Consider the following 21,059-nt stretch of genomic DNA (forward strand, 5'->3'; position numbering starts at 1 on the left):
ATTTTCTTAAATGAACATTGGCAGTTGAAGTAAAATCAAATCATGCAGTGCTTTTGAAACCAAATTGAAATCCGCTGTATTTGCAACTTATTGACATTTAGGTAATTGACTTCTCATTATTTTCAAATCTCCCGGGCTGTAAATGGTTACTCCATTTAGGACCATCTTCGAAAAGGGCAATTTAACTTTATCATCCTGTTATCCTTTTAAGGTTTAAGGAAAAGGGAATCCAATTTTCTTCCCTCACAATTCTTTTTGCCAAAAAAAACTATAATTACCGTATTGGTCCCCGTTTTCAGCTTTAAAAGGGTCTATGCTGTTACTAATTGCAGGGATTTTAAGCACTAAGTTAATAACTCTTTCAGAATTTAGTCATTTTATGCATTAATTTAAATTATTATGAAGTTTTTATAAATTGTCTAACGTTTAAAAAACGTTTGTCTTAACGGAAAGTAAAAGGGGTGGCACCACAAGTTATTTCAGCTTCATATGAAACCTATACCTCAAACGCCCCTTAAAAGGTTATAAATATATCATAGTACATTAATTTGATAGTAGTAGTACCAGACGTCCGTTATAGGATGGGTGTTTAAAGTGTGTGTTTTTTTTAAATACAAAATAGAATGGAGCAGTTTTTCTTCATAAAAGTGCTTGTTTTTCTTTTCTGTGCTGTTCAATCCAATCAAGTGAAGCAGTAAGCATTTTTCTTACTTGTTATATTAAATTATACCAGTTAACTTCAATTTCTATCTTGTGATTTAGGCCACAAATATCTGCGATAGATAACAGTTTAATGATTACTTTACCAGAAGGAAAACATCTATCTATTCAGGCGGAGAAGTTTCTAGTAAACGAGCTGAATATTATAGAAACCTTGAACAAAGTAAGCACATTAATATTCTAAAATGGTTATATTCTATAGAGTTTTATTATAATTTAGGCCCAAAAAGTAGACGAAGTGCTAACAATTTATAAAAATTACATTGAGGGATTCAGTTCTCAAATAAAAACTTTTGAAAGCAGACTAAATGAAAGTTTCAACGTATCTAATCAAACTAGCTACACGGAACTTCCAGTCGCTATTACGACTCGATTGCAAAGGTTTAATAGAAGAATAACAAATCTTGCAAGAGCAGTACGAACTATGAAACTTCTGCTAATTAAAAACGAATGTGCAAGTAACCCTTGTCAAAATGGAGGAAGTTGTCTAGATATTTATAATGGTTTTATATGTCAATGTCCAAATGGTTGGGAGGTAAGGATAGTTGAACTATAAAATTAGTTTCATATTTTACTTTTAATACAAATTTCTAACCGATAGTTAAATATTTTCAAATATCAATACTAAGCAGCTACTAAAGATACAAATTGTACATATGACTGTATTTTCTAAAAAGAGGCCCTCAAGGGCAAAAACACTAATACAATCTGACAGAGAATGAAATTTTCTACAACTGTCATTATTCACACTTTATTGTAGCTCCTCAAGTAACGGAGCTACCCTCAGTCAAAATGGAGTAAAAGCAGTTTTAAAAAAATACAGGTTGGTGCACCCTGTAACTTCTTGCCTTGTTAACTGCTTAAAGGCTTAAAGAGGACCCTAACCGTAAAAATACCCTTATACAATCTTGTAGAGGGTGAAATTTCCTACAACTTGAATTATTCACACTTTTTTGTAGCTCCTCAAATAACGGAGCTACCCTGTCAAAATGGAGTAAAAGCAGTTTTTAAAAAATGCAGTTTGGTGCACCTTGTAACTTCTTGCCTTGTTAACTGCTTAAAGGCTTAAAGAGGACCCTAACCGTAAAAATACCCTTATACAATCTTGTAGAGTGTGAAAATTTCCTACAACTTGAATTATTCACATTTTTTTTGTAGCTCCTCAAATAATGGAGCTACCCTGTCAAAATGGAGTAAAAGCAGTTTTTAAAAAATGCAGTTTGGTGCACCTTGTAACTTCTTGCCTTGTTAACAGCTTAAAGAAGACCCTAAGAGTAAAAATACCCTTATACAATCTTGTAGAAGATGAAAATTTCCTACAACTTGAATTATTCACATTTTTTTGTAGCTCCTCAAATAATGGAGCTACCCTGTCAAAATGGAGTAAAAGCCGTTTTTAAAAAATGCAGTTTGGTGCACCCTGTAACCTCTTGCCGTGTTAACTGCTTAAAGAGGACCCTAAGAGTAAAAATACCCTTATACAATCTTGTAGAAGATGAAAATTTCCTACAACTTCTATTATTTACACTTTTTTGTAGCTCCTCAAATAACGGAGCTACCCTCAGTCAAAATGGAGTAAAAGCAGTTTTTAAAAAATGCAGTTTAATGCACCCTGTAACTTCTTGCCTTGTTAACTACTTAAAGAGGACCCTAACAGTAAAAATACCCTTATACAATCTTATAGAAGATGAAAATTTCCTACAACTTCTATTATTTACACTTTTTTGTAGCTCCTCAAATAACGGAGCTACCCTCAGTCAAAATGGAGTAAAATCAGTTTTTAAAAAATGCAGTTTGGTGCACCCTGTAACTTCTTGCCTTGTTAAGAGCTTAAAGAGGACCCTAACAGTAAAAATACCCTTATACAATCTTGTAGAAGATGAAAATTTCCCACAACTTTTATTATTCACATTTTTTTGTAGCTCCTCAAATAACCGAGCTATCTTCAGTCGAAATAAAGTTAGTTTAAAAATGTGTGACCGTTTCAAATGTCAAAATATTATTCTGAAGGGTCACGTGACCGTTTCTAAGTTTAAACATTTTCTCTTTACATTGTCCAAAAGTAATATCCGTCAAATTCAATAGTTAAGTATTACACCAGATCACAAAAATTTGAACTTAATTTGTGCAGTGGTTTTTGAAGTTTTACTGGTTAGGGCCAAAAATGTATTCTAAATGTGAGTGTTTTACTTGTCCGAAACACCCTGTACATACTGTACAAAGTTTTGCATATTAGACATCGGTTTCGACTACGCAAGTTAAATTTAATACATAATTTTAAGGGGGAAACATGTGGTAAAGATGTAAATGAATGCGCTAGATTTATTGGAACTGACTTAGGATGTCAAAATGGAGGTACCTGCATCAATTCACCAGGATCTTACCAGTAAGTTTTCAAAACCCACCAGCCAAACGCAGACATATCAAAATTTTAGTTGCCAATGTCCCGCCGGTTGGACAGGAGTCCATTGTAACCGAAAACCAACCGACTGTAGTTCAGGTGGTTTTGAGCTATGTGGACATGGCACTTGCATTTCTCAAAACAATCAAGCTGGATATAAATGTCTTTGTGACGCTGGTTGGACAAACGAAAACCCTCAAGGTCCTTGCACCACTGATGTTAATGAATGTGCCCAAAACCACCCACCTTGTTCTACCAATCCTTTGGTACAATGTATTAACGTTCCTGGATCTTATACTTGTCAGCATTGTCCACCAGGTAAAATCACTTTACATTTTAATGTTGTCCAAAACTTAATCCAGGAAATCCCTAGGTTATACTGGAAATGGTTACTATTGTGCTGATATAAATGAATGTGAAATGTTCAATGGTGGCTGTAGCGTTTCCCCTTTTGTGGAATGTTTGAACACTTTTGTAAGTTTAAAACTTAAATATTAATTGTTTTTAAACCAATTACGTTTAATATATTAGGGATCGAGTAAGTGTGGACCTTGCCCAACTGGGTATGAAGGTGATGGAAAAAGTTGCACTTATAAAGGAGTTTGCCATATTAATAACGGAGGTTGTAGTGTTTTAGCTAGATGTGTTAATAATCAAGGTAAATGATTTGGTTTTTAAAGTAAAAGATATATAGACTAATAACATATCAATCAATAATTCAACGTACTACTTTTCAGCTATTAGTGCAGCTTATGTAGAATGTATCTGTCCACATGGTTATACTGGTAACGGTATTGGACCAAGAGGTTGTTTGCCAGGACCTACGATAGATTGCTCATCAAAACCTTGCGTACACGGTAGATGTATTAATGACAATTCCACGTCAGGATTTAGATGCCTTTGCGATCCAGGATTTGTGGGAGACTTATGCCAAACAAGCAACAATCTTTGTGATTCCAATCCGTGCCTAAACGGGGGAACTTGCTCGCTAACCAACTCTAGGTTAATGGGATATACATGTACTTGTGCTCCTGGTTTTACTGGAATGTTTTGTGCAAATGAACTAAGCGGTTAGGTAGTTTTGCTTCTTGTGCGATCTATTTCAAAGTTTGCTTGCAGCTTGTTTTAACACATTCGTATCTGAAAATGGAACTTTAAGTTATCCTTCGAAAGATTTTCAATCTAGACGCTTCGAATCTGTCTATACTTGTTCATGGACCATAGTAACCGACAAATCTAAAATATTAGAAGTAACTTTTAGTAAATTCAGGTTCTCAAATCCTCCCTGCATGCAAGAATATCTTGAGGTAAACCGTATTCGAACATGAAGAAACACGTTTTAATCACACTTTTACCACTTAGATTAATGATGGCGTAAGCCATTTGTCAGGGTCATTGGGACGCTTCTGCGGTTCAAATCTTCCTCTAAATGGCTCATTTTCTACCACACAAAACTATCTAAACCTTCTTTTAGTAACATCTAGAGCATCTGGTGACAATCCCGAATTTGAACTTTCATGGAAAAGCAAAAGTTTAGGTAATTGCAAGTATGAAACTAGTATAACGTGCTTAGCTTATAATGTCATATTTTTAGAATGTGGTGGATCACTTTCTTCGAATACTGCGGGACTAATTAGGTCCCCAGGTTGGCCTGAAAAATATCCAAATAAAAGGTGAGCTTAAAACTGGTAATTACAAGAATCATTTGCAATGAAATTACAGAGATTGCTACTGGACCTACACGTTGGCTCCGGATAAGAGAATGTTATTCCACGTTTACGCCTTAAATTTTGACACTAATTCCAATTGTTTAGACGACTACCTGGAGGTTTGATTATCGTACTTTCACGAAACCAATTCTTTTACTAAGCAAATTTGCAGTTTTACATGAAAAAAACTCCGACTTTTATTGATTCCAAACTCAATATAGCAGAAGGCGATCAGTTACTTCTTAAACTATGTAACTCCACGATTCCTCAACCTTTCTATTCGCTCACTTCAAGCGGAGTTATCCACTTTAAGTCTAACCATAAAGACAGCCGCTCAGGATTTCAAATTGGCTACAGCATAGAAAATGGTGAAAATACAAACTACAAACCTGTGTTCTGAATTTGTATGTCGTTGTTTGTAGCTATTCCTGGATGCGGAGGAATTTACACCAACCCGGAAAGTTATATTCAATCGCCAGAATTAACCGATTCTATACCTAATCCTTTAATATGCGAGTATCTAATAAAGTTACCTAAACTCAGCACTATTTATATAGAAGTTTTATCTATCGGACTTGAAGAAGACTGCAGCACTAACATAGAGGTAAGTGACTGAAGTTTTACTACAAGTATGAGTAATCCTTAAAACCAAGACTAAATTTGGGGACTCTGGAAAATAACTTAAAGCAAGAATCGTCACATCAAACATTCATGTAACTTGTTGATGTTAACTTATATTCAAAATTTTAATGAGGCAAGACTATTTCAGATATACGTAGAATCATCTACCTCAGAATTGTTGGCTAGACGTTGCGGATCAGTAATACCAGCACCCTTTTCAGTATATGGATCAACAGTAATAATAAAATCAACGTCAAAGCCCCACGCAGAGAATTTGTGGAAAATCAAGTATCGTTCGGGTAAGACAAATTTTTATTACAAGTGCTGATACTTAAATGGAACAACTGTTTTTATAAATTGTAGTTTGCCAAGAGTTGTTGACAGATCAATCAGGTAGTATTTCGATCGATCGTGAACGCAATGGATGTCGCTATTTAATTCAGCAACCAGAAGGGTGGATCATTATGGTGGACTTGATGGCATTTAATAGCTTCTATCTAAAGTTTATCAACGTATGTTTTAATAATACTTACAAACCTGATTAAATGTGAAATTAATTGGTCACAGGGTTAGGATACCCTTTTAAAACAAAATTTGTTATTTTATGGAAGGCACAGAAACCTTGTTTACTACATTAGAACTCTGTGCCCAATTCATCTCACATTTATACACGCAACATAACAATGATATTTAAAGGCATATGATGGAGATAACGAAAATGCACCTCAATTGGTTGAATTTGGTTCCGCTGGAAAATATAGAATTGAATCCACAACCAATTACCTTTTATTAGTAGTAAAGAAACCAGTTTTGGATATACATATCGAAGTAAATTACACCAGTATTAACATAGGTAAAATGAGCAAAATCCTTCTAATTTTTTGACATGTGACAACTTTTTTTGTCAGGTTGTGGAGGGTTGCTAAAAAATAAGATTGGTTCAATAGCTTATCCATCACGCAATGAAGAAAAATACGGGCCAAACGCAAAATGCAGATGGATAATAATGTCACCACCAGATACAGTAATTCAGCTCACCTTTTTGACTTTCCATGTGGAACAAAGCTTCGACTGTTCTTATGATAATCTTAAAATTTTTGATAATAATACTGACATTGGTACTGGAGCTTTAATAGGGACATTCTGCGGATATCGATTACCTCCTACAATATTAAGTTCCTCCAACATTATAACCATCGACTTTACTTCAGATAATAGTATAGCAGGAGATGGATTTTTGATTTCATATAACCAAATTAAGGAATCAAATGGTTAGTACAAAATGTAATTTAATATCTTTTTTGCCAAAATAACTGTAACAATTCATAGTTTGTGGTGGCAATTACTTTACGCCATTTGGTGTAGTCAAAAGCCCTGGATTTCCCAATGAGTATCCTAGTAATCGGGAATGTACCTGGACAATTACTGTAGATCCTGGACAGCAAATAATGCTGAAAGTTTTGAATTTCAGTTTGGAAGCCGGAGAAGGTTATTCGATGAAAAGTAGTAGTATTTGCAGATACGATTGGATGGAAGTTAGGTAAGCTATTTGATCATGCTATTTTCTTAATTAAAACATTGATCTACAGAAACGGGGGATCATCCACTTCACCTCTAGTTGGAAAATATTGCGGAGAGACTATTCCAAAATTAATCCCTTCCCATGCCAATCAAATATTTTTAAAGTTTAACTCTGATTTAAGCAGAAGCTCCACAGGTTTTATGATCGAGTGGGATTCGGCTACCACTGGTAATACGCATGTTTTGAATCTCCCATTAACTTAATTAAAGAAAACCTTTAGGATGTGGTGGAAGTATGGTAAGCCCTACAGGATTCATAATGTCTCCTCAGTATCCAGAACCTTACCCCAAGAAAGCTGACTGCCTTTGGAAAATTGTAGTAAATGTTGGATCTATTATCCGTGCTACCTTCTCTGATGTTGATCTAGAAGCGCATTCAACATGCATGTTAGATTACATTGAAGTATCGTTCTACCTTTACTTACAATTTAACTATAACTTACAAAACTATACTTTTAGCTACTTGACGGCTTAAAGTTTGGATCAAAATCTTTAGGAAAGTTTTGCACTTTACCACCAGATCCTATAAGTTCTTCTTCAAACACCATGCTTATAAGATTTCGCTCGGATATTAGTATACAAGGACGAGGTTTTCAAATGAATTACATGGCAGTCTGCAACAATCGGCTGACTGGCTTTGGAGGCAGTATCGAAAGTCCAAACTTTCCTAACGAATATCCGCAAAATCAAAATTGTACCTGGGACATTGTTGTTACTAAAGGAAACAAAATAAACATTAGTTTTTCGGATTTTGATATGGAGTCATCTTCAAACAACAGTGAAACTTGTACATTCGATTGGGTTGAGGTGAATAATACCCAATGTTTTAAATTAACAAATTGCTTAACTCTACTTTTAGATACTATACAAAGTATCAGATAATCCTTATGACGAGGATTATGAACTGGCAGATTGGACAACGTACAAACGTTACTGTGGATATGAAAACCCTGGATTGATCGCTTTAAACTCCAGTGTGGCCAGAGTGAGATTTGTATCAGATAGTATACTGAAAGGTAGTGGTTTTAGGCTTGAATGGAGACTAAACGGTAGGAATAACAGAAAAATTGCAATAATGCTTTTTAAATAGGAAATGCTTTTTTAGGTTGTGGAGGCATACTTCAGGCAGACGATAATCCAGAAATACTGCAATCGCCAAATTATCCAAAACCATATCCTATGCAAGTCCAATGTAACTGGGTTATACAATCTCGATTTGGACAGAGTGTTAAAATTAAATTTACCGATATAACTGTAGAGCGAGACTTGTCATGTAGTTTTGATTATGTGGAAGTAAATGTGTTTTATCATTAAGACTCGACAAAAAACTAATATGATTCTTATAGATATTCAATGGTCCCGATGATACATACCCTATCATGGGGAAATTTTGCCATCAACTCAAAAGTATAGTCCTGACGTCAACAGGAAAAGACATGTTTGTCAGATTTAATTCTGATTTTAGCTATCAAGGACGAGGCTTTATCGCCACTTACTTTGCAGTTCCAAGCAGTAAGTACAGTGCACATTCATAAAAACCTTACATATAACTAAAAACTTTAAAGGTTGTGGTGGTGAATTTACCGCCCCAAGCGGATACATATATTCTCCAAACTACCCCAAAAACTTTAATCGAAATTCGACCTGTGAATACGTCATTGATACTGACAAGAATCAATTAATAGAATTGAAGTTTGAAGACGTTGATTTGATCAAAAAGTCCAATTGCAGCACAAATTATATTAAAGTAAATTACATAATTAAAAACGTAGAAAGGAAATACATTATTGAGGTTTACAGGTTTATGATGGACGTGGATATGATGACCCCGTATTAAAAACTATATGCGGGAACACCACGGACTTTAATGAAACAATTCGGAGCAATTCTGAAACTTTAATGATTGAATTTAGAAGCGATTACCATTTCACTAGTAAAGGATTTAAGGCACATTATGAAAGAGTAAGTGTACTTTAAATCTGTTTAACCATGCAAATAAATATTAAAGTAAATTGGGTAGTTAAGTAACAAAAAATCAACTAATCTAAAATAATCTTTATAAAAGTAAAGAACGTGAAATTTGGCTACTTTGAAGTCAACTTCTGAACTTGTTCTTTTTATAATTATTCACACTTTCACTCACTGTTAGCTTCATAAAGCTTACCTTTCGCATTTGAGTTTCTCATTACTTCTGCTATTGACATATTTGTAAGGTTTTTGATTTGAACTATGAATCTTACAGGAAATCTGTCTCTCGTTCTTTTGCCATCCACCTTCCCTTGTATCACAAATCTTCTCCATCACGTGCTTCTGTATCATCGTGACCAAAATATTTAAGTATGCGTCTCTGGATTGTTGGGAGGAGTCTTTTATGATCCCGAATATTCAGTTCTTTGCGTATGGAGATATTTGTCCTGTGGGCTGTTCAAGGGATTCTCAACATCCTGCAGTAACATATCATTTAAAACGCTTCTACTTTTTGCGGGATACTGCGTCCAGGATTCTGACCCATAGGTTGCAAGGGAGAATATCTAGAATATATCTTATTTTCGCCGTGTTATTCTGATATAAACCTTTCAGTAGTTTGACAAGGTGTCCTGGGGTGCCCATTTCGAAGTTCCACATGTCCTGCCATCTAACACAGTCAAAGGCTTTGCTGTAATCTATGAACACATAAGTAGGGACATTAAATTCTCGAGATTTTTCTATATAAACAATCTTTATTTTCCAGCAAGAAAAAACGGCTATCGACCATTACGGTCTTTCTGCCTATGTATACATGTTTTTTAATATGTACAGGTAGTCTTATTTCTAATTAATATATACAAATTATACATTGAGAAAAAAAAAAAAAAAAAAGTTCTAATTAAAATGTTCTAACAGGGTGAGAGCGGGGAAAAGATAACGGGATTGTCTAGTCTGTCTGGTTATGCATAGTGGATTTACAATTGTCAAGTTGTTTGGGTTATTTTTCCACTTGGTTTGTAGTTGTATGAGTCTGTCAGTTATTTTAGTCATGTTCGTACGTTCGTAGAGAAGTTGGTTGGATGGGTTGTGTAGTGGGTTTGCAGGATGTCGTATTTTTGTTATTAGTCTTAGAGCAATCTGTTCAGTAATTTGTGTATATTTTTTAGTCTTGTCCGTAGCGTTTGCTCTAAGTAAGTGTCCGTAGTCCAGGACCGGTCTACAGATGGATTTGTATATTTGAGTTGCCGTTTTTGTACTAATGCCTTTGTTTTTGTATGTTAGTGACCTAAAGTGTTTTGTTCTTTTAATGATTTCAGTCCGGACATTTTTAAGGTGTTTTGTGAATTTTAGTTTTTGGTCCAGTGTTATCCCTAAGTATTTAACGTCTTGTTTGGGATCAGTTGTGTGTCCGTCTGCGGTTATGTTTGGTGAGTCGTTTTTTATTTGATGGTTCAGTAATAAAAGCTGGTTTTTAGTTGCGTTAGGCGTTAGTCTCCATCTGTAGAACCATGTCATGGTGTCGTCAGTAAGTGATTGTAGTTTTGAAACTGCTTTTGTTGTAGTTTTGTCGTGAACAATAAGTGCAGTGTCGTCTGCGTATTGTAATATGTATGCTGTTTCGTCAATATGATTTTTGTCTTGTTTGTTATGGTTGTATATGTCATGGCAGTACAGATTATATAGTAAAGGTGAAAGAGGTGAGCCTTGCGGTAGTCCCTGCTCAGGGCTGAAGGAAAAGGAGAGTTTGTTGTCTATTCGAACGTGCAATTTTTCTATTATTTGTCTAATGTTAAGATCTGCTTTTTGGTGATACGACCAGGAACAAATCCAGCCTATTCTTCAGATATCTCAGGCAGCAGGTATGTCTTAAGTCTTTCCAAAATCACCTGCAGTATAACCTTACTCGCATGCGGTATTAAGGCGATTGTACGATAGTTGTCTGAACCCTTTCCTGTGAAGTGCCTACTGATACTATATTATAATAATTTTTAATTCTATATACTCAAGTTGATTTTTAATAATTACGGATGTAATAAAATTTAAGGCATGTGGAAGGCAACTTAAAGTACCAGAATCTGGTAGTGATGTCATCGATTGTAGGGCCGAGTTTTTCAGTGATTATGACGAATTTGACGGAGCACGAGACAATATTTGTTCTTACACTCTTGAAGCTGAAAATCCTAGTAAGTATTAAACATTTTGATTAAGTGTGTTTTCTGGAAGACGTTTTATTTAAAAATTGGTCAAACTTTGCAGCCGTCTTTCAGATTAGTTGAACTTTTCTTCCATTAATGGTGCTTCATCTTGTAAATCAAGTAATCTCATTTTTCAGACGACCACATTCATTTAACCATTACAAAAATGTCAAAGCCTGATGGTTTTTGGTGCGAGTCGAACACATCAGTGGTCATAATTCGCAATGGAAAGCTTAGCGATTCTCCAATACTAGGGGAATATTGTACCTCAAAACTTCCGACACCACTAATTAGTGATGGTTCGGCCATGAAGATAGAAATATATAATCCTCTAAATTTTATGGCAACCTACTCAGTTCTTGACACAGGTATTTGATAATTTTTGTTTCAGGTTTGTTTAAAGAACTAGCCAAAGAATTTTTAACTTTGACTTTAAATTTTGCCTACACTACGTAACAAAATTTGGATCATGTTTGGTCCCATCGACAAAACGTGTTTTTTTGGTTTTCTTGGATCCCAAATAGTGGGAAACGGCCAATGAGACCTCTCCAAAAATTGGCATCAGAAATAATCGCTAAATCTATTTTGCACTTTTTGAGGTTTTGCCAAAATTTGCTCTATATTTTAGCAGTGAGCAGAAATCTCCGGTGTTTTTGTCAATGTGAGATTCTAGGATGTCAGGAGACCTCAAATAAAGTCAACCCACGATTCCAGTAACTATTAGGTACCTCGTTTACATCAACAAACGGAGAAATAAGAAATAAAAAATAAAGAAATTGCCCCACAGAACCATTTATAATGTTACATTTACAGGCAATATTAAGTTACTGCAGTTAAAAATGTTGCCAAAATTTGCAATTTCCTTGCAGATTTTACGTCTGATGAGTGTTATTCATTAAACTGTATTGGTTTTACCCTTGCAAAATTGGCAACATCGAAATTTGTTATAACAAAAATTGCAAAATCGATATAACTCGTATATAAAAATAAAATTATTAAGTTATCTTAAAAAAATCTTGAAAACACGATTACAATGAGTAAAAATTGACCAATTTCTTCTCCTAGCTAAAGTATAAGGCAAATTTTGGCAAAAAGTGCCATTTTTCGATTTTCCTGACTGATTCCAATTTTTCGAGAGCTCGCCCAATGGCCGCTTCCCACTATTTGGGACCCAAGGAACACAAAAAACACTTTTTTTGTCGATGGCACCAAACATGACCCAAATTTTGTGACGTAGTGATATGTGTAGCAAAAAAGCGTACTTGCATTTAGAAAATAATTAAACAAACTTTTAATTAATTAGAATGCGGTGGTAAATTGAAATCCTCGGAAGGATACTTAGCAAGCCCTGGTTGGCCTAACAGCTACCCTAACGCCACAGAATGTACCTGGACTATATCAGCGGGATTTGGTAAGTTTCACTGCTTTACTAGAATATAAAAGGAATTTAACTATGTTTAGGTAACACAATTAACTTGAACTTCTTAAACTTCGATATACCGTTCTCGGAGAAGTGTAATTTAGATTACCTAGAAGTTCGAGAAAATGATTCTGTCGGCAAATTAATAGGAGTATTTTGTGGTAACGATCCTCTTAGTAATGTCAGTGCCATTGGAACCATGGTTTTGATATTCAAAACTAGTTCTGATGCAACGGCAAACACACCACAAAAAGGATTTTATGTTGAATACTCTGTCAGTAAGTCTGTTTCCGTATCTACGCAAATTTTTTTTTTAAGTAGATGAGAACTTGAAATGTGAATATTTTAGGTAATTCAAATAAGTTGTATGGTTCTGAAGGATACATAAGCAAAGGAGTTAGCGACGTTCAATATTTAATGCGCGATTGGCTAATCACAACAAATACCGAAACAGTAATAGAACTCACTTTTGAAGACTTATTTCTAGACCCGTATGACTCTGATGGCGACTGTGAATTTGGAAATGCCATAAAAGTCAGTAACTTACAATCAAAATATGTCGGTTTTAAATTAATACCTGTTTAGATATACGACGGCGCGTCCAATGAAGCTCCTATACTAAAAGAGGTTTGTACTTCCGAAACGCCAGGCTCTATTCTTTCTTCATCAAATATGATGTTTATCCAATTAATATTTTTTCGTGACAAAAATGAAGCTGAAGTTCTCATGAAATGGAAGGAATTACCAAAAAGATCAGCCAATAGTACATCAGCCAATAAAAGTATTAATCAGTTAAGTTTAATATGAAATCTATATGATACATATTAAAATTTATAGTTTGTGGATATTTGTACGATATGGAAAGCCAGAATGAAACTCTGGTCAATTTAACATCACCTGGATATCCTACAGGATATGCTCCTAGTTTAAACTGCGAGTGGATATATACAACACCCTCCAAATACCATTTGGCATTTAAACTTACAGACATCAATTTAGGACTCAGTTCCTTTTTTATAGATTGTAAATTCACCGACAAAGTTTCAATATATACGAGATCATCAGCCGAGTCACAGTGGAAACTTCTCAGAAACTTTTGTGGCAGTACGGGATCTACAGAAGAAATTCATGGGTCGAATCAGATGAAGGTGGTATTTACAACTAACAAATACTTGAATGGTACAGGATTTCAAGCTATTGTACGAAAAGGTATAAGTTTAAAATGATTTAAAGAAAAATCTTTATTGTCTCGATGATATTCTAGCATGTGGTGGCTCAATGTTTGATGTCTCTGGTGAGATTGAGCTAGACTCCAACAATGTTCATGACAATGAGGTAGGTGAGGAGTATATTTCAAGAAAACAACTGTGATACCGTAAATAGTTGTATCTGGCGACATTTTCGATTTTAAATTAAAACCATTAAACAAAAAACTATTACTTTCAGTGCCAGTGGAACATTACAGTAAAACCAGGCCGTACCATCAAATTAATTACACAGGATTTCAATCTAGGCCATAAAAATGATGGCTGCAAAAACTATCTAATGATAAGGAATGGAAAATTTCCAGACAGCCCACTTCTAGGAAAAGGAAAGTTTTGTGGTTCTGATAGCCCTAATGAATTAGAATCAATTAGCAATCATCTTTATATAAAATACAGTGGTATAGACAATGTTGGGGTAAGGGTTTCAATGATTTCACCCACTCAAATGTTAATACAACGAATTTAACAGCATTTTCGAATTAAATATAAAGAAGTTTCGGTCAATTGCGGGGGAGATATTATGTTAAGTATCAGTAATCCATATGAAGTGATTACTTCACCAAATTATCCAAATGTTCCTCAACCTCATTCTGAATGTATCTGGATTATTAGAGCACCAAATGGTGAAGCTGTAATCATAAACTTTGAAGAAAACTTTGATATTAGTACGAGTGATGATCAACTGTAAGCATGTGTTGTTCATACGTTCAGTCTTCAAGATTACCTGTGTATTTTCTAGATGCGAAAATGAATATGTTGAATTAAGAGACGGCGGAACGGAGATATCACCTTTCATAGGTAGATACTGCCAAGATATGCCAAATCCAAAAGTGACGACTGGCAATTTGTTAAGAGTGAAGTATTTTACAAATTCAGATGAACAAAGGAATGGATTTAAAGCCAATGTGTCCATAGCTGAATGCGGTGGCACACTTACAAAGAGTGGTCACATTTTAAGTAGAGAACACCAACTAAAAATAGGAAGCGAATGCGTTTGGTGGATTAAAGCATCCTATAAAAATGCAATAAATGTGAATGTTGTTTCGTTAAATGTCGGAAAAGCTAGACGCAATTGCACTGCTGGATCTGAAAATGGATATCTTTTATTATATGAAGTGGGTGATGAAGAGTCGGTGATGAATGGTAAAATTCTTAGCTTAAAACATTATTTTTATGTAGTTGAAACTTGAAACAGTTGCAATTTACTTATTTAGTTTATCATTTCCTTTATTTAGTTATTTCTTAGAGCCTCTCGCAGAGTTTTATTGACTCTAGGGTTTGTTTGAAGATTTCGTTTAGAATAGAGCTTCGTTTTGTCAGTACGACAACCAGCTCAGATACTGCTTTATTTGTACTTAATTTTCTATTATATACAAGAATCTTGGAAATGGCAATAGTTACAGGGTTCGTTAAATGGAGAAAAAGTTCCGCTATTTAGTGCCCCTTCAGAATGTACAAGTCTTAAAATCCAAGATATCTACAAAGGGTATCGAATTAAAACAAAATTACTAAAATCCTTCATTTCCTTTTTTTGTAAATATGTCACTAACCGTTGGCATTAGAACAAAATGTATGGTAACCCATTGTTTTTTGCTCCATTTAACCAACCCTGTAAGATTCCAATGAAGGGTTACCTTGAAAGTTCTCACCCACTTATTGACCAAGCCTAATATCACTTACCTTGAGACCCACGAATTTAGGAGGGCACCAAAGAATTCTACTAAAAAAATTAATAAAATTAAAGTGTAGTGGTTAATTGGATGTAATCTAACATATTCTTCAAAAACTAAACAATTTTGATTATGTCTTGAAACAAACCTGTATTTAGGTACAGATACGCGACCATTAGCAAATCTTTGTGGACACGTAAAAAATACTGAATTCCAATCAACCACCAAGCTCTTGAAAGTTGTTTTCAAGAAAAACTCAAATGATGATGAATTTGCCTTACAGTTCACTTTTAATTCAGCAGGTATTATTTCATAAATTATTCAACTTTCATTAAAACTATATTTTAAAAAATGTGTTACAGTTTGCCCATCAGAAGACTTTACTGGAGACACAGGCACTATTACATCTTTCGGTTATCCAGCTATCATCCGCCAACCCTATTATTGCGAATGGACGATAAATGTTAAAGAAGACAGAAGAATTACGTTTAAAATTGAAGATGCTGATATTGCCTCTGTTAGTAAATTCTCGTTGCTTGATGGAGGATATGAATCGGTTACAATAGCGGAAAAGACAGACATTCAATCAGGAGCAATGTACGAAACCAGCTCAAATCAGGCAAAGATCATATTTTGGCAAGAATCAGTACGAGAAGTTGGTAAATTTAAACTAACTTACACCTCGGATGAACCTACATGTAAGAACACTTTTGAAAATGTTACAAAGCATTTTAACTGATTAATTGTAGTGTGTGTTTACAAATTTGAGGAAACTTCTGGTCAAATTATAAGTCCTAATATTACCAGGCCTTTTATTTGTACATATGTATTTGGACCATCCCTTGAAAATCGCACTTTGGTTCTGGACATGACTGTACATATAAATAAAACCAAAGGGCTGAGATGCTCTGTGACGGATCCTGGGCTTTACCTGTTATCAAAGGATGGATTTGAAAAAATCTGTAAATCTCGTAAAAATTTTATTTATCGAATTCCTCGTGGAAATTTTTTTATAAGAGTAAGGTTTTTTAATAATGCCGATATACGTATGTGATACTAAAACATTTTCCAAACCCACAGGGCAAACAAGAAGAAAGTGAAAACAAATTGAATTACACAGTTAAATACAAAACTTACAACTGTGGAGGTAGAATATTTCATAAAGCAAACGGTTTCATTTCTAGTCCTAACTTTCCTAAAACACCTGAACAGTCTATGGAGTGTGCTTGGTTGATTGAATTGACTTCCGATAGGACTTATCCCTCTAATTCCAAAATCTACCTTAATTTCACAGTGTTTGATTTGGAGGACGATTGTGAGCGTAATTATATCGAAATTTACAATGGAAAATCTTCAAATCATCCTAAGATCGGAAAGTACTGTAAAAACCACGTGCCCGGGACCATAATTAGTCAAGAAGATACCATTTTTCTTGAATACAAATACGAATATAAAAAGGAAGATATATCCAGAGGATTTTCTTTGAACTTTAAAGAACATTCCCAGAGTAAGTAAAATACTTTTGAAGTTTGTATATAACATATGAATGTAATTCAATTTAGGTTGCGGAGGTTTATATCAGACGGAATTTTCGAGTATATCTTCACCTGGCTATGGTAATAAAAACTACGATAATAACCAAGAATGCATCTGGGAAATACAGGCTGAAGAAGGACATATGATAGAACTAGAATTTGCCATAAGATTTTTCATTGAAGATAGTGTTAATTGCTCCAAGGATTATATCGAAGTAAGACATCGCTTTAAATAAAAATTAAATTACTTAATAATGGTCTTAGGTATTTGACCTAGAATTGAATACCTGGAAGTCACTAGGAAAAATGTGCGGGAGAAATACACCTAAAAAAATTTTATCTAGCAACAAGCAATTGAAAATTATATTTAGATCCGATAACAACGTTACAGGGGCAGGATTTTACGTAAATAGTTTTACAAATTGTGTTCTACATTCATTTAACCCAACTAATTTGACTCAATCTAGGCAATCTCGAGGTGGAAATGTGGAGGACTATTTGAAGCAACTAAACAAGCGAAATATTTAAGAAGCCCAAATTATCATACACAAAAATGGTATTCCTTTAGCAAGGGATCTTATAATTGTTCATATACAATTGTCACCAAAAATCCTCAGGGATTTATCAAAATCATTGTTAAGGATATTCAAAATCCTTTGGATGGTAAATATTTGGTATTCTACTGACTTGTTTTCGACTTTCATTATTGCAGGAGATTATAGTTGTTCCCACATGAAATTGTCTATGAAGGCATTGTATGTGAAAATACCTTACTTAGCGATCGATCGAGTGATTTGCAGATCGACTAACATAGGTTTTACAACAAGATATAAAAAAGGATTAGTACTCAATTATATCACTGACAATAGTGACAGTGGATTTGAAATAATGTACAGTGATGACAGTACGCTTCTCTGCATGATTGTTAACAGAATTTAACTACTACGTCAATTTACAGCATGCGGAGGCCAAATAACTAAACCATCTACAATAGAAATGAATAGTCAACAAATTACAAAATCATACAAACCAGGGATTCCAGGGAGTATGAGAATGTCATGTACTTGGACTATTACGGCTCCAAAAGATCAGATAGTTGTTTTTAGGTAATCAACTGCAAATTATAAAGCAAATAAAAATACTGCTCTACTAGGTCAGAATTAAATTTAAGGTTTCTTATTAAATTGTTCTTTAGATCAAAATAATCTTTTCTCAAATATATAATTATTTTATTTATTACAATATATCATAGTAAACGTTTAATAACATATATTTTAGCATCCATAAACTAAATATGACACTCGCTTTTAAGTGCCTTATTCAAGCAGTTACTGTGTATGACGGGTCAGCCCCAAATTGGGCCAAAAGACTAGCCAGCCTATGTGGAATGATTGAAGAGAGCAAACCAATTCCATCAACTTCTAATTCTATGTTAATTGTATTGGAATCGTTTCCCCAACGTTTTCAAGGATTAAAGGCCGAAGTCTACTTTACATATGGTAAGCAAAATATGTTTTTGTTTCAATTAAATTATTTTTTAAATCAAGATATCTCCATTTAATATCTAATCTAATGCTTAGATTAGAGGCGTTATTGTCCAATTTAGTATTAGTTCACTTTTATGGCATAACAAAATTCTAGAACTTAAAATAGACCATTTGCTACATTTTATGTGCCATGAATAAAATCTTAAATGGTGATGTAATACGTATTAAATAGGACCTTCGGTTGGATGTGGAGGAACAATTAACTTAACCGAAACTATGTACATACAAAGCCCTAAGGATCTACCACATATGGATTGTCATTGGACGATTATAGCCCCTCGTGACTACAAAGTACAATTGGAATTTACGGACATTAATATTCCACTTGGTTGTGTAAATCCAGTTAGGAATCATACGTATTACTGCACTTGTACGTATATAGAGGTAAGTACAGGATGTCCGACTGATTTACGTTATTAAACCAGACTCAATTTAACAACAAAAACTTTTGTAGGCTAGAGATGGCGCTGGACCCTTTTCAGAGCAAATGGTAAAATTATGCAGTTCGGACAATAACTCTAAGAGGACATTAAAAACTTCATGGAACACCGCGTATGTGCGATTGTATTCGGCCGTTGCTCAAAACGCTTCCAGCAAAAACATTTTTCGCCTTAAGTTAACGCCAATGCAATGTAAGTTCATTTAATTTTTAAGTATTTTTAAAATCAAACCTCGTTTTAGCGGAATGCGGCAGGTCAATTTTAATAACCAGCAACGAAATGCAAGAACTTACTTCGCCAGGGTACCCGAATGGTTATCCAGAGGAAATCAAATGCCAATGGAAAATCAAATCACCCGACAAATATTTTAGTAAATTTTTTATTCACTTTGAAGATTTCAATTTGCAGCATACAGGAAAGGGCAACTGTGACTCTGATAGACTAGAAATTTCTGAAGATAGCTCACATCAGCTTGCCCAGGAAGGCTTTGGACCGAGAGCTATAGAAAATAGCCAATCTCAAGTAATTTTTTCAAAAAATTCAATAAAACATACTATAATGATAGTTAATTTGTAGTATTTCCGCGAATCGCACATCTATGAGTTTTGTGGAAATGATACTCTGCCATTCGACTATTATTCTTCTGGATATTATATCTTTCTTACTTTTAGAAGTGTTCCCCATTCAGGAAAGAAAGGACGTGGTTTTAAACTGAAGTATGGAATATCTGGTAAATAATACCTGAGCTGAAAGCTGAAAAAATGTATGTACACTTTATATTTTTAACAGGTTGTAACAGAACTATACATGCAAATGAGGGAGTTATTACCAGTGACTCTTACAATAATAATACTAACTGTGTCATTACTATAATCGCAGACGCAAATCGCACCATATCAATGTTTTTCAAAAAATTTTTCTTTGCTTTTACAGTAGGTTCTGATTGTGGTAATTTGGGTTTAGAGGTAACAACGCAAGTTAAATAGCGATTAACTATCACTAAGCAAAATTGTTATTTCAGATAAGGGAAGGAAGAAACTTGACCGGTAAACAACTCCTAAAAGCTTGCGGTTACCTATTGCCCAACCCCGTATTTTCCGACACAAACGTTGTTTCCCTTAGAGCTTATGCTCAGCCAAATCCACTTTACCAATACAGTTTGATTTTCACTTCCTCGTCTAATGGAAAAGGTTGTGGCGGAAAACTGTTTAACTACTTAGGCTTGTTCACCAGTCCCATGTATCCCAATATTTACAAAGAGGACATTAAATGCACTTGGGATATACACGTTCCTAAAGGTTATAAAGTGGCATTAAAATTTAAAGGTTTGAAATTTTTTCAAATTTCTCTAGAAAGTATAAGCATTTTATTGATATTGCAGATTTCAACATTGGAAGTGACTGTGCAAAAAGCAAAGTTGTTGTTACGACCTACTCAACGGGGGGTAAAAATGATCTTACTTATTGTAGGGTAAGTTATTTTTTAGCTGAACAAAACACAACCAAAAATTTGTTTATGATCTTTGAAACAATAATCTAGGGGTCGATACTTTAGTATTAAATTTATTACAGGGCGATAAGCCAACGATATTATATTCCGATAATACCATGAACGTGACATATTATTCATCAGTGAATAACGATGGAATAGGATGGCTGGCTATTTTTACAGCAATACTAAAAGAAAATGACCAACTTGCAGAAAGAATAATCAACAGTACGCCTATAGGATGGTAAGTTGTGTCTTTTTGGTTTTTATTTCGACGGTAATATGCTATGCTACTTCAGGGCCAGGCGATATAATTCCTGGAAATTAAAGTGAATTTAACATATTATTTTTCTGTGAAGACTAATTAATAATATGATTAGGTATAAGCAAGTTTGATACTATTTTCTTTGCAATATGTTGATGCTAAAATAAACCTTTTTAATTCATTGTAATGTTGAGTTTCAGTACTACTTACACATACCTACTGGTTTGAATAGAA

The 21,059-nt window shown here is 34.4% G+C and overlaps 1 protein-coding gene across 1 annotated transcript; it reads left to right on the top strand.

The window, feature by feature from the left end:
• The first annotated feature begins 564 nt into the window (after positions 1-564).
• On the top strand, positions 565-21,012 carry LOC145738580 (cubilin-like). The gene is made up of 57 exons (XM_081993433.1): positions 565-694; positions 763-883; positions 941-1,255; positions 3,003-3,106; positions 3,156-3,439; positions 3,495-3,595; positions 3,653-3,779; positions 3,859-4,191; positions 4,241-4,428; positions 4,484-4,658; positions 4,716-4,794; positions 4,844-4,949; positions 5,003-5,198; positions 5,253-5,434; positions 5,600-5,750; positions 5,815-5,963; positions 6,148-6,304; positions 6,360-6,722; positions 6,781-6,991; positions 7,041-7,201; positions 7,254-7,435; positions 7,492-7,839; positions 7,892-8,081; positions 8,138-8,325; positions 8,379-8,544; positions 8,598-8,779; positions 8,833-8,994; positions 11,045-11,183; positions 11,333-11,563; positions 12,499-12,606; positions 12,657-12,893; positions 12,965-13,149; positions 13,201-13,396; positions 13,453-13,824; positions 13,880-13,950; positions 14,062-14,295; positions 14,350-14,564; positions 14,620-15,023; positions 15,709-15,852; positions 15,913-16,248; positions 16,300-16,568; positions 16,631-17,057; positions 17,113-17,300; positions 17,350-17,490; positions 17,553-17,748; positions 17,798-17,989; positions 18,044-18,191; positions 18,364-18,584; positions 18,805-19,016; positions 19,087-19,264; positions 19,314-19,594; positions 19,649-19,802; positions 19,862-20,037; positions 20,094-20,397; positions 20,454-20,542; positions 20,644-20,804; positions 20,860-21,012. Exons 1-57 carry the CDS (start codon positions 624-626, stop codon positions 20,891-20,893), a joined length of 11,235 nt encoding a protein of 3,744 aa, XP_081849559.1. The 5' UTR covers positions 565-623; the 3' UTR covers positions 20,894-21,012.
• The last annotated feature ends 47 nt before the right edge of the window (positions 21,013-21,059 follow it).

This window comes from Ips typographus, linkage group LG16 (assembly GCF_016097725.1).
Source record: "Ips typographus isolate SLU linkage group LG16, UJ_Ityp_2.0, whole genome shotgun sequence".
Lineage (NCBI taxonomy): Eukaryota > Metazoa > Arthropoda > Insecta > Coleoptera > Curculionidae > Ips > Ips typographus.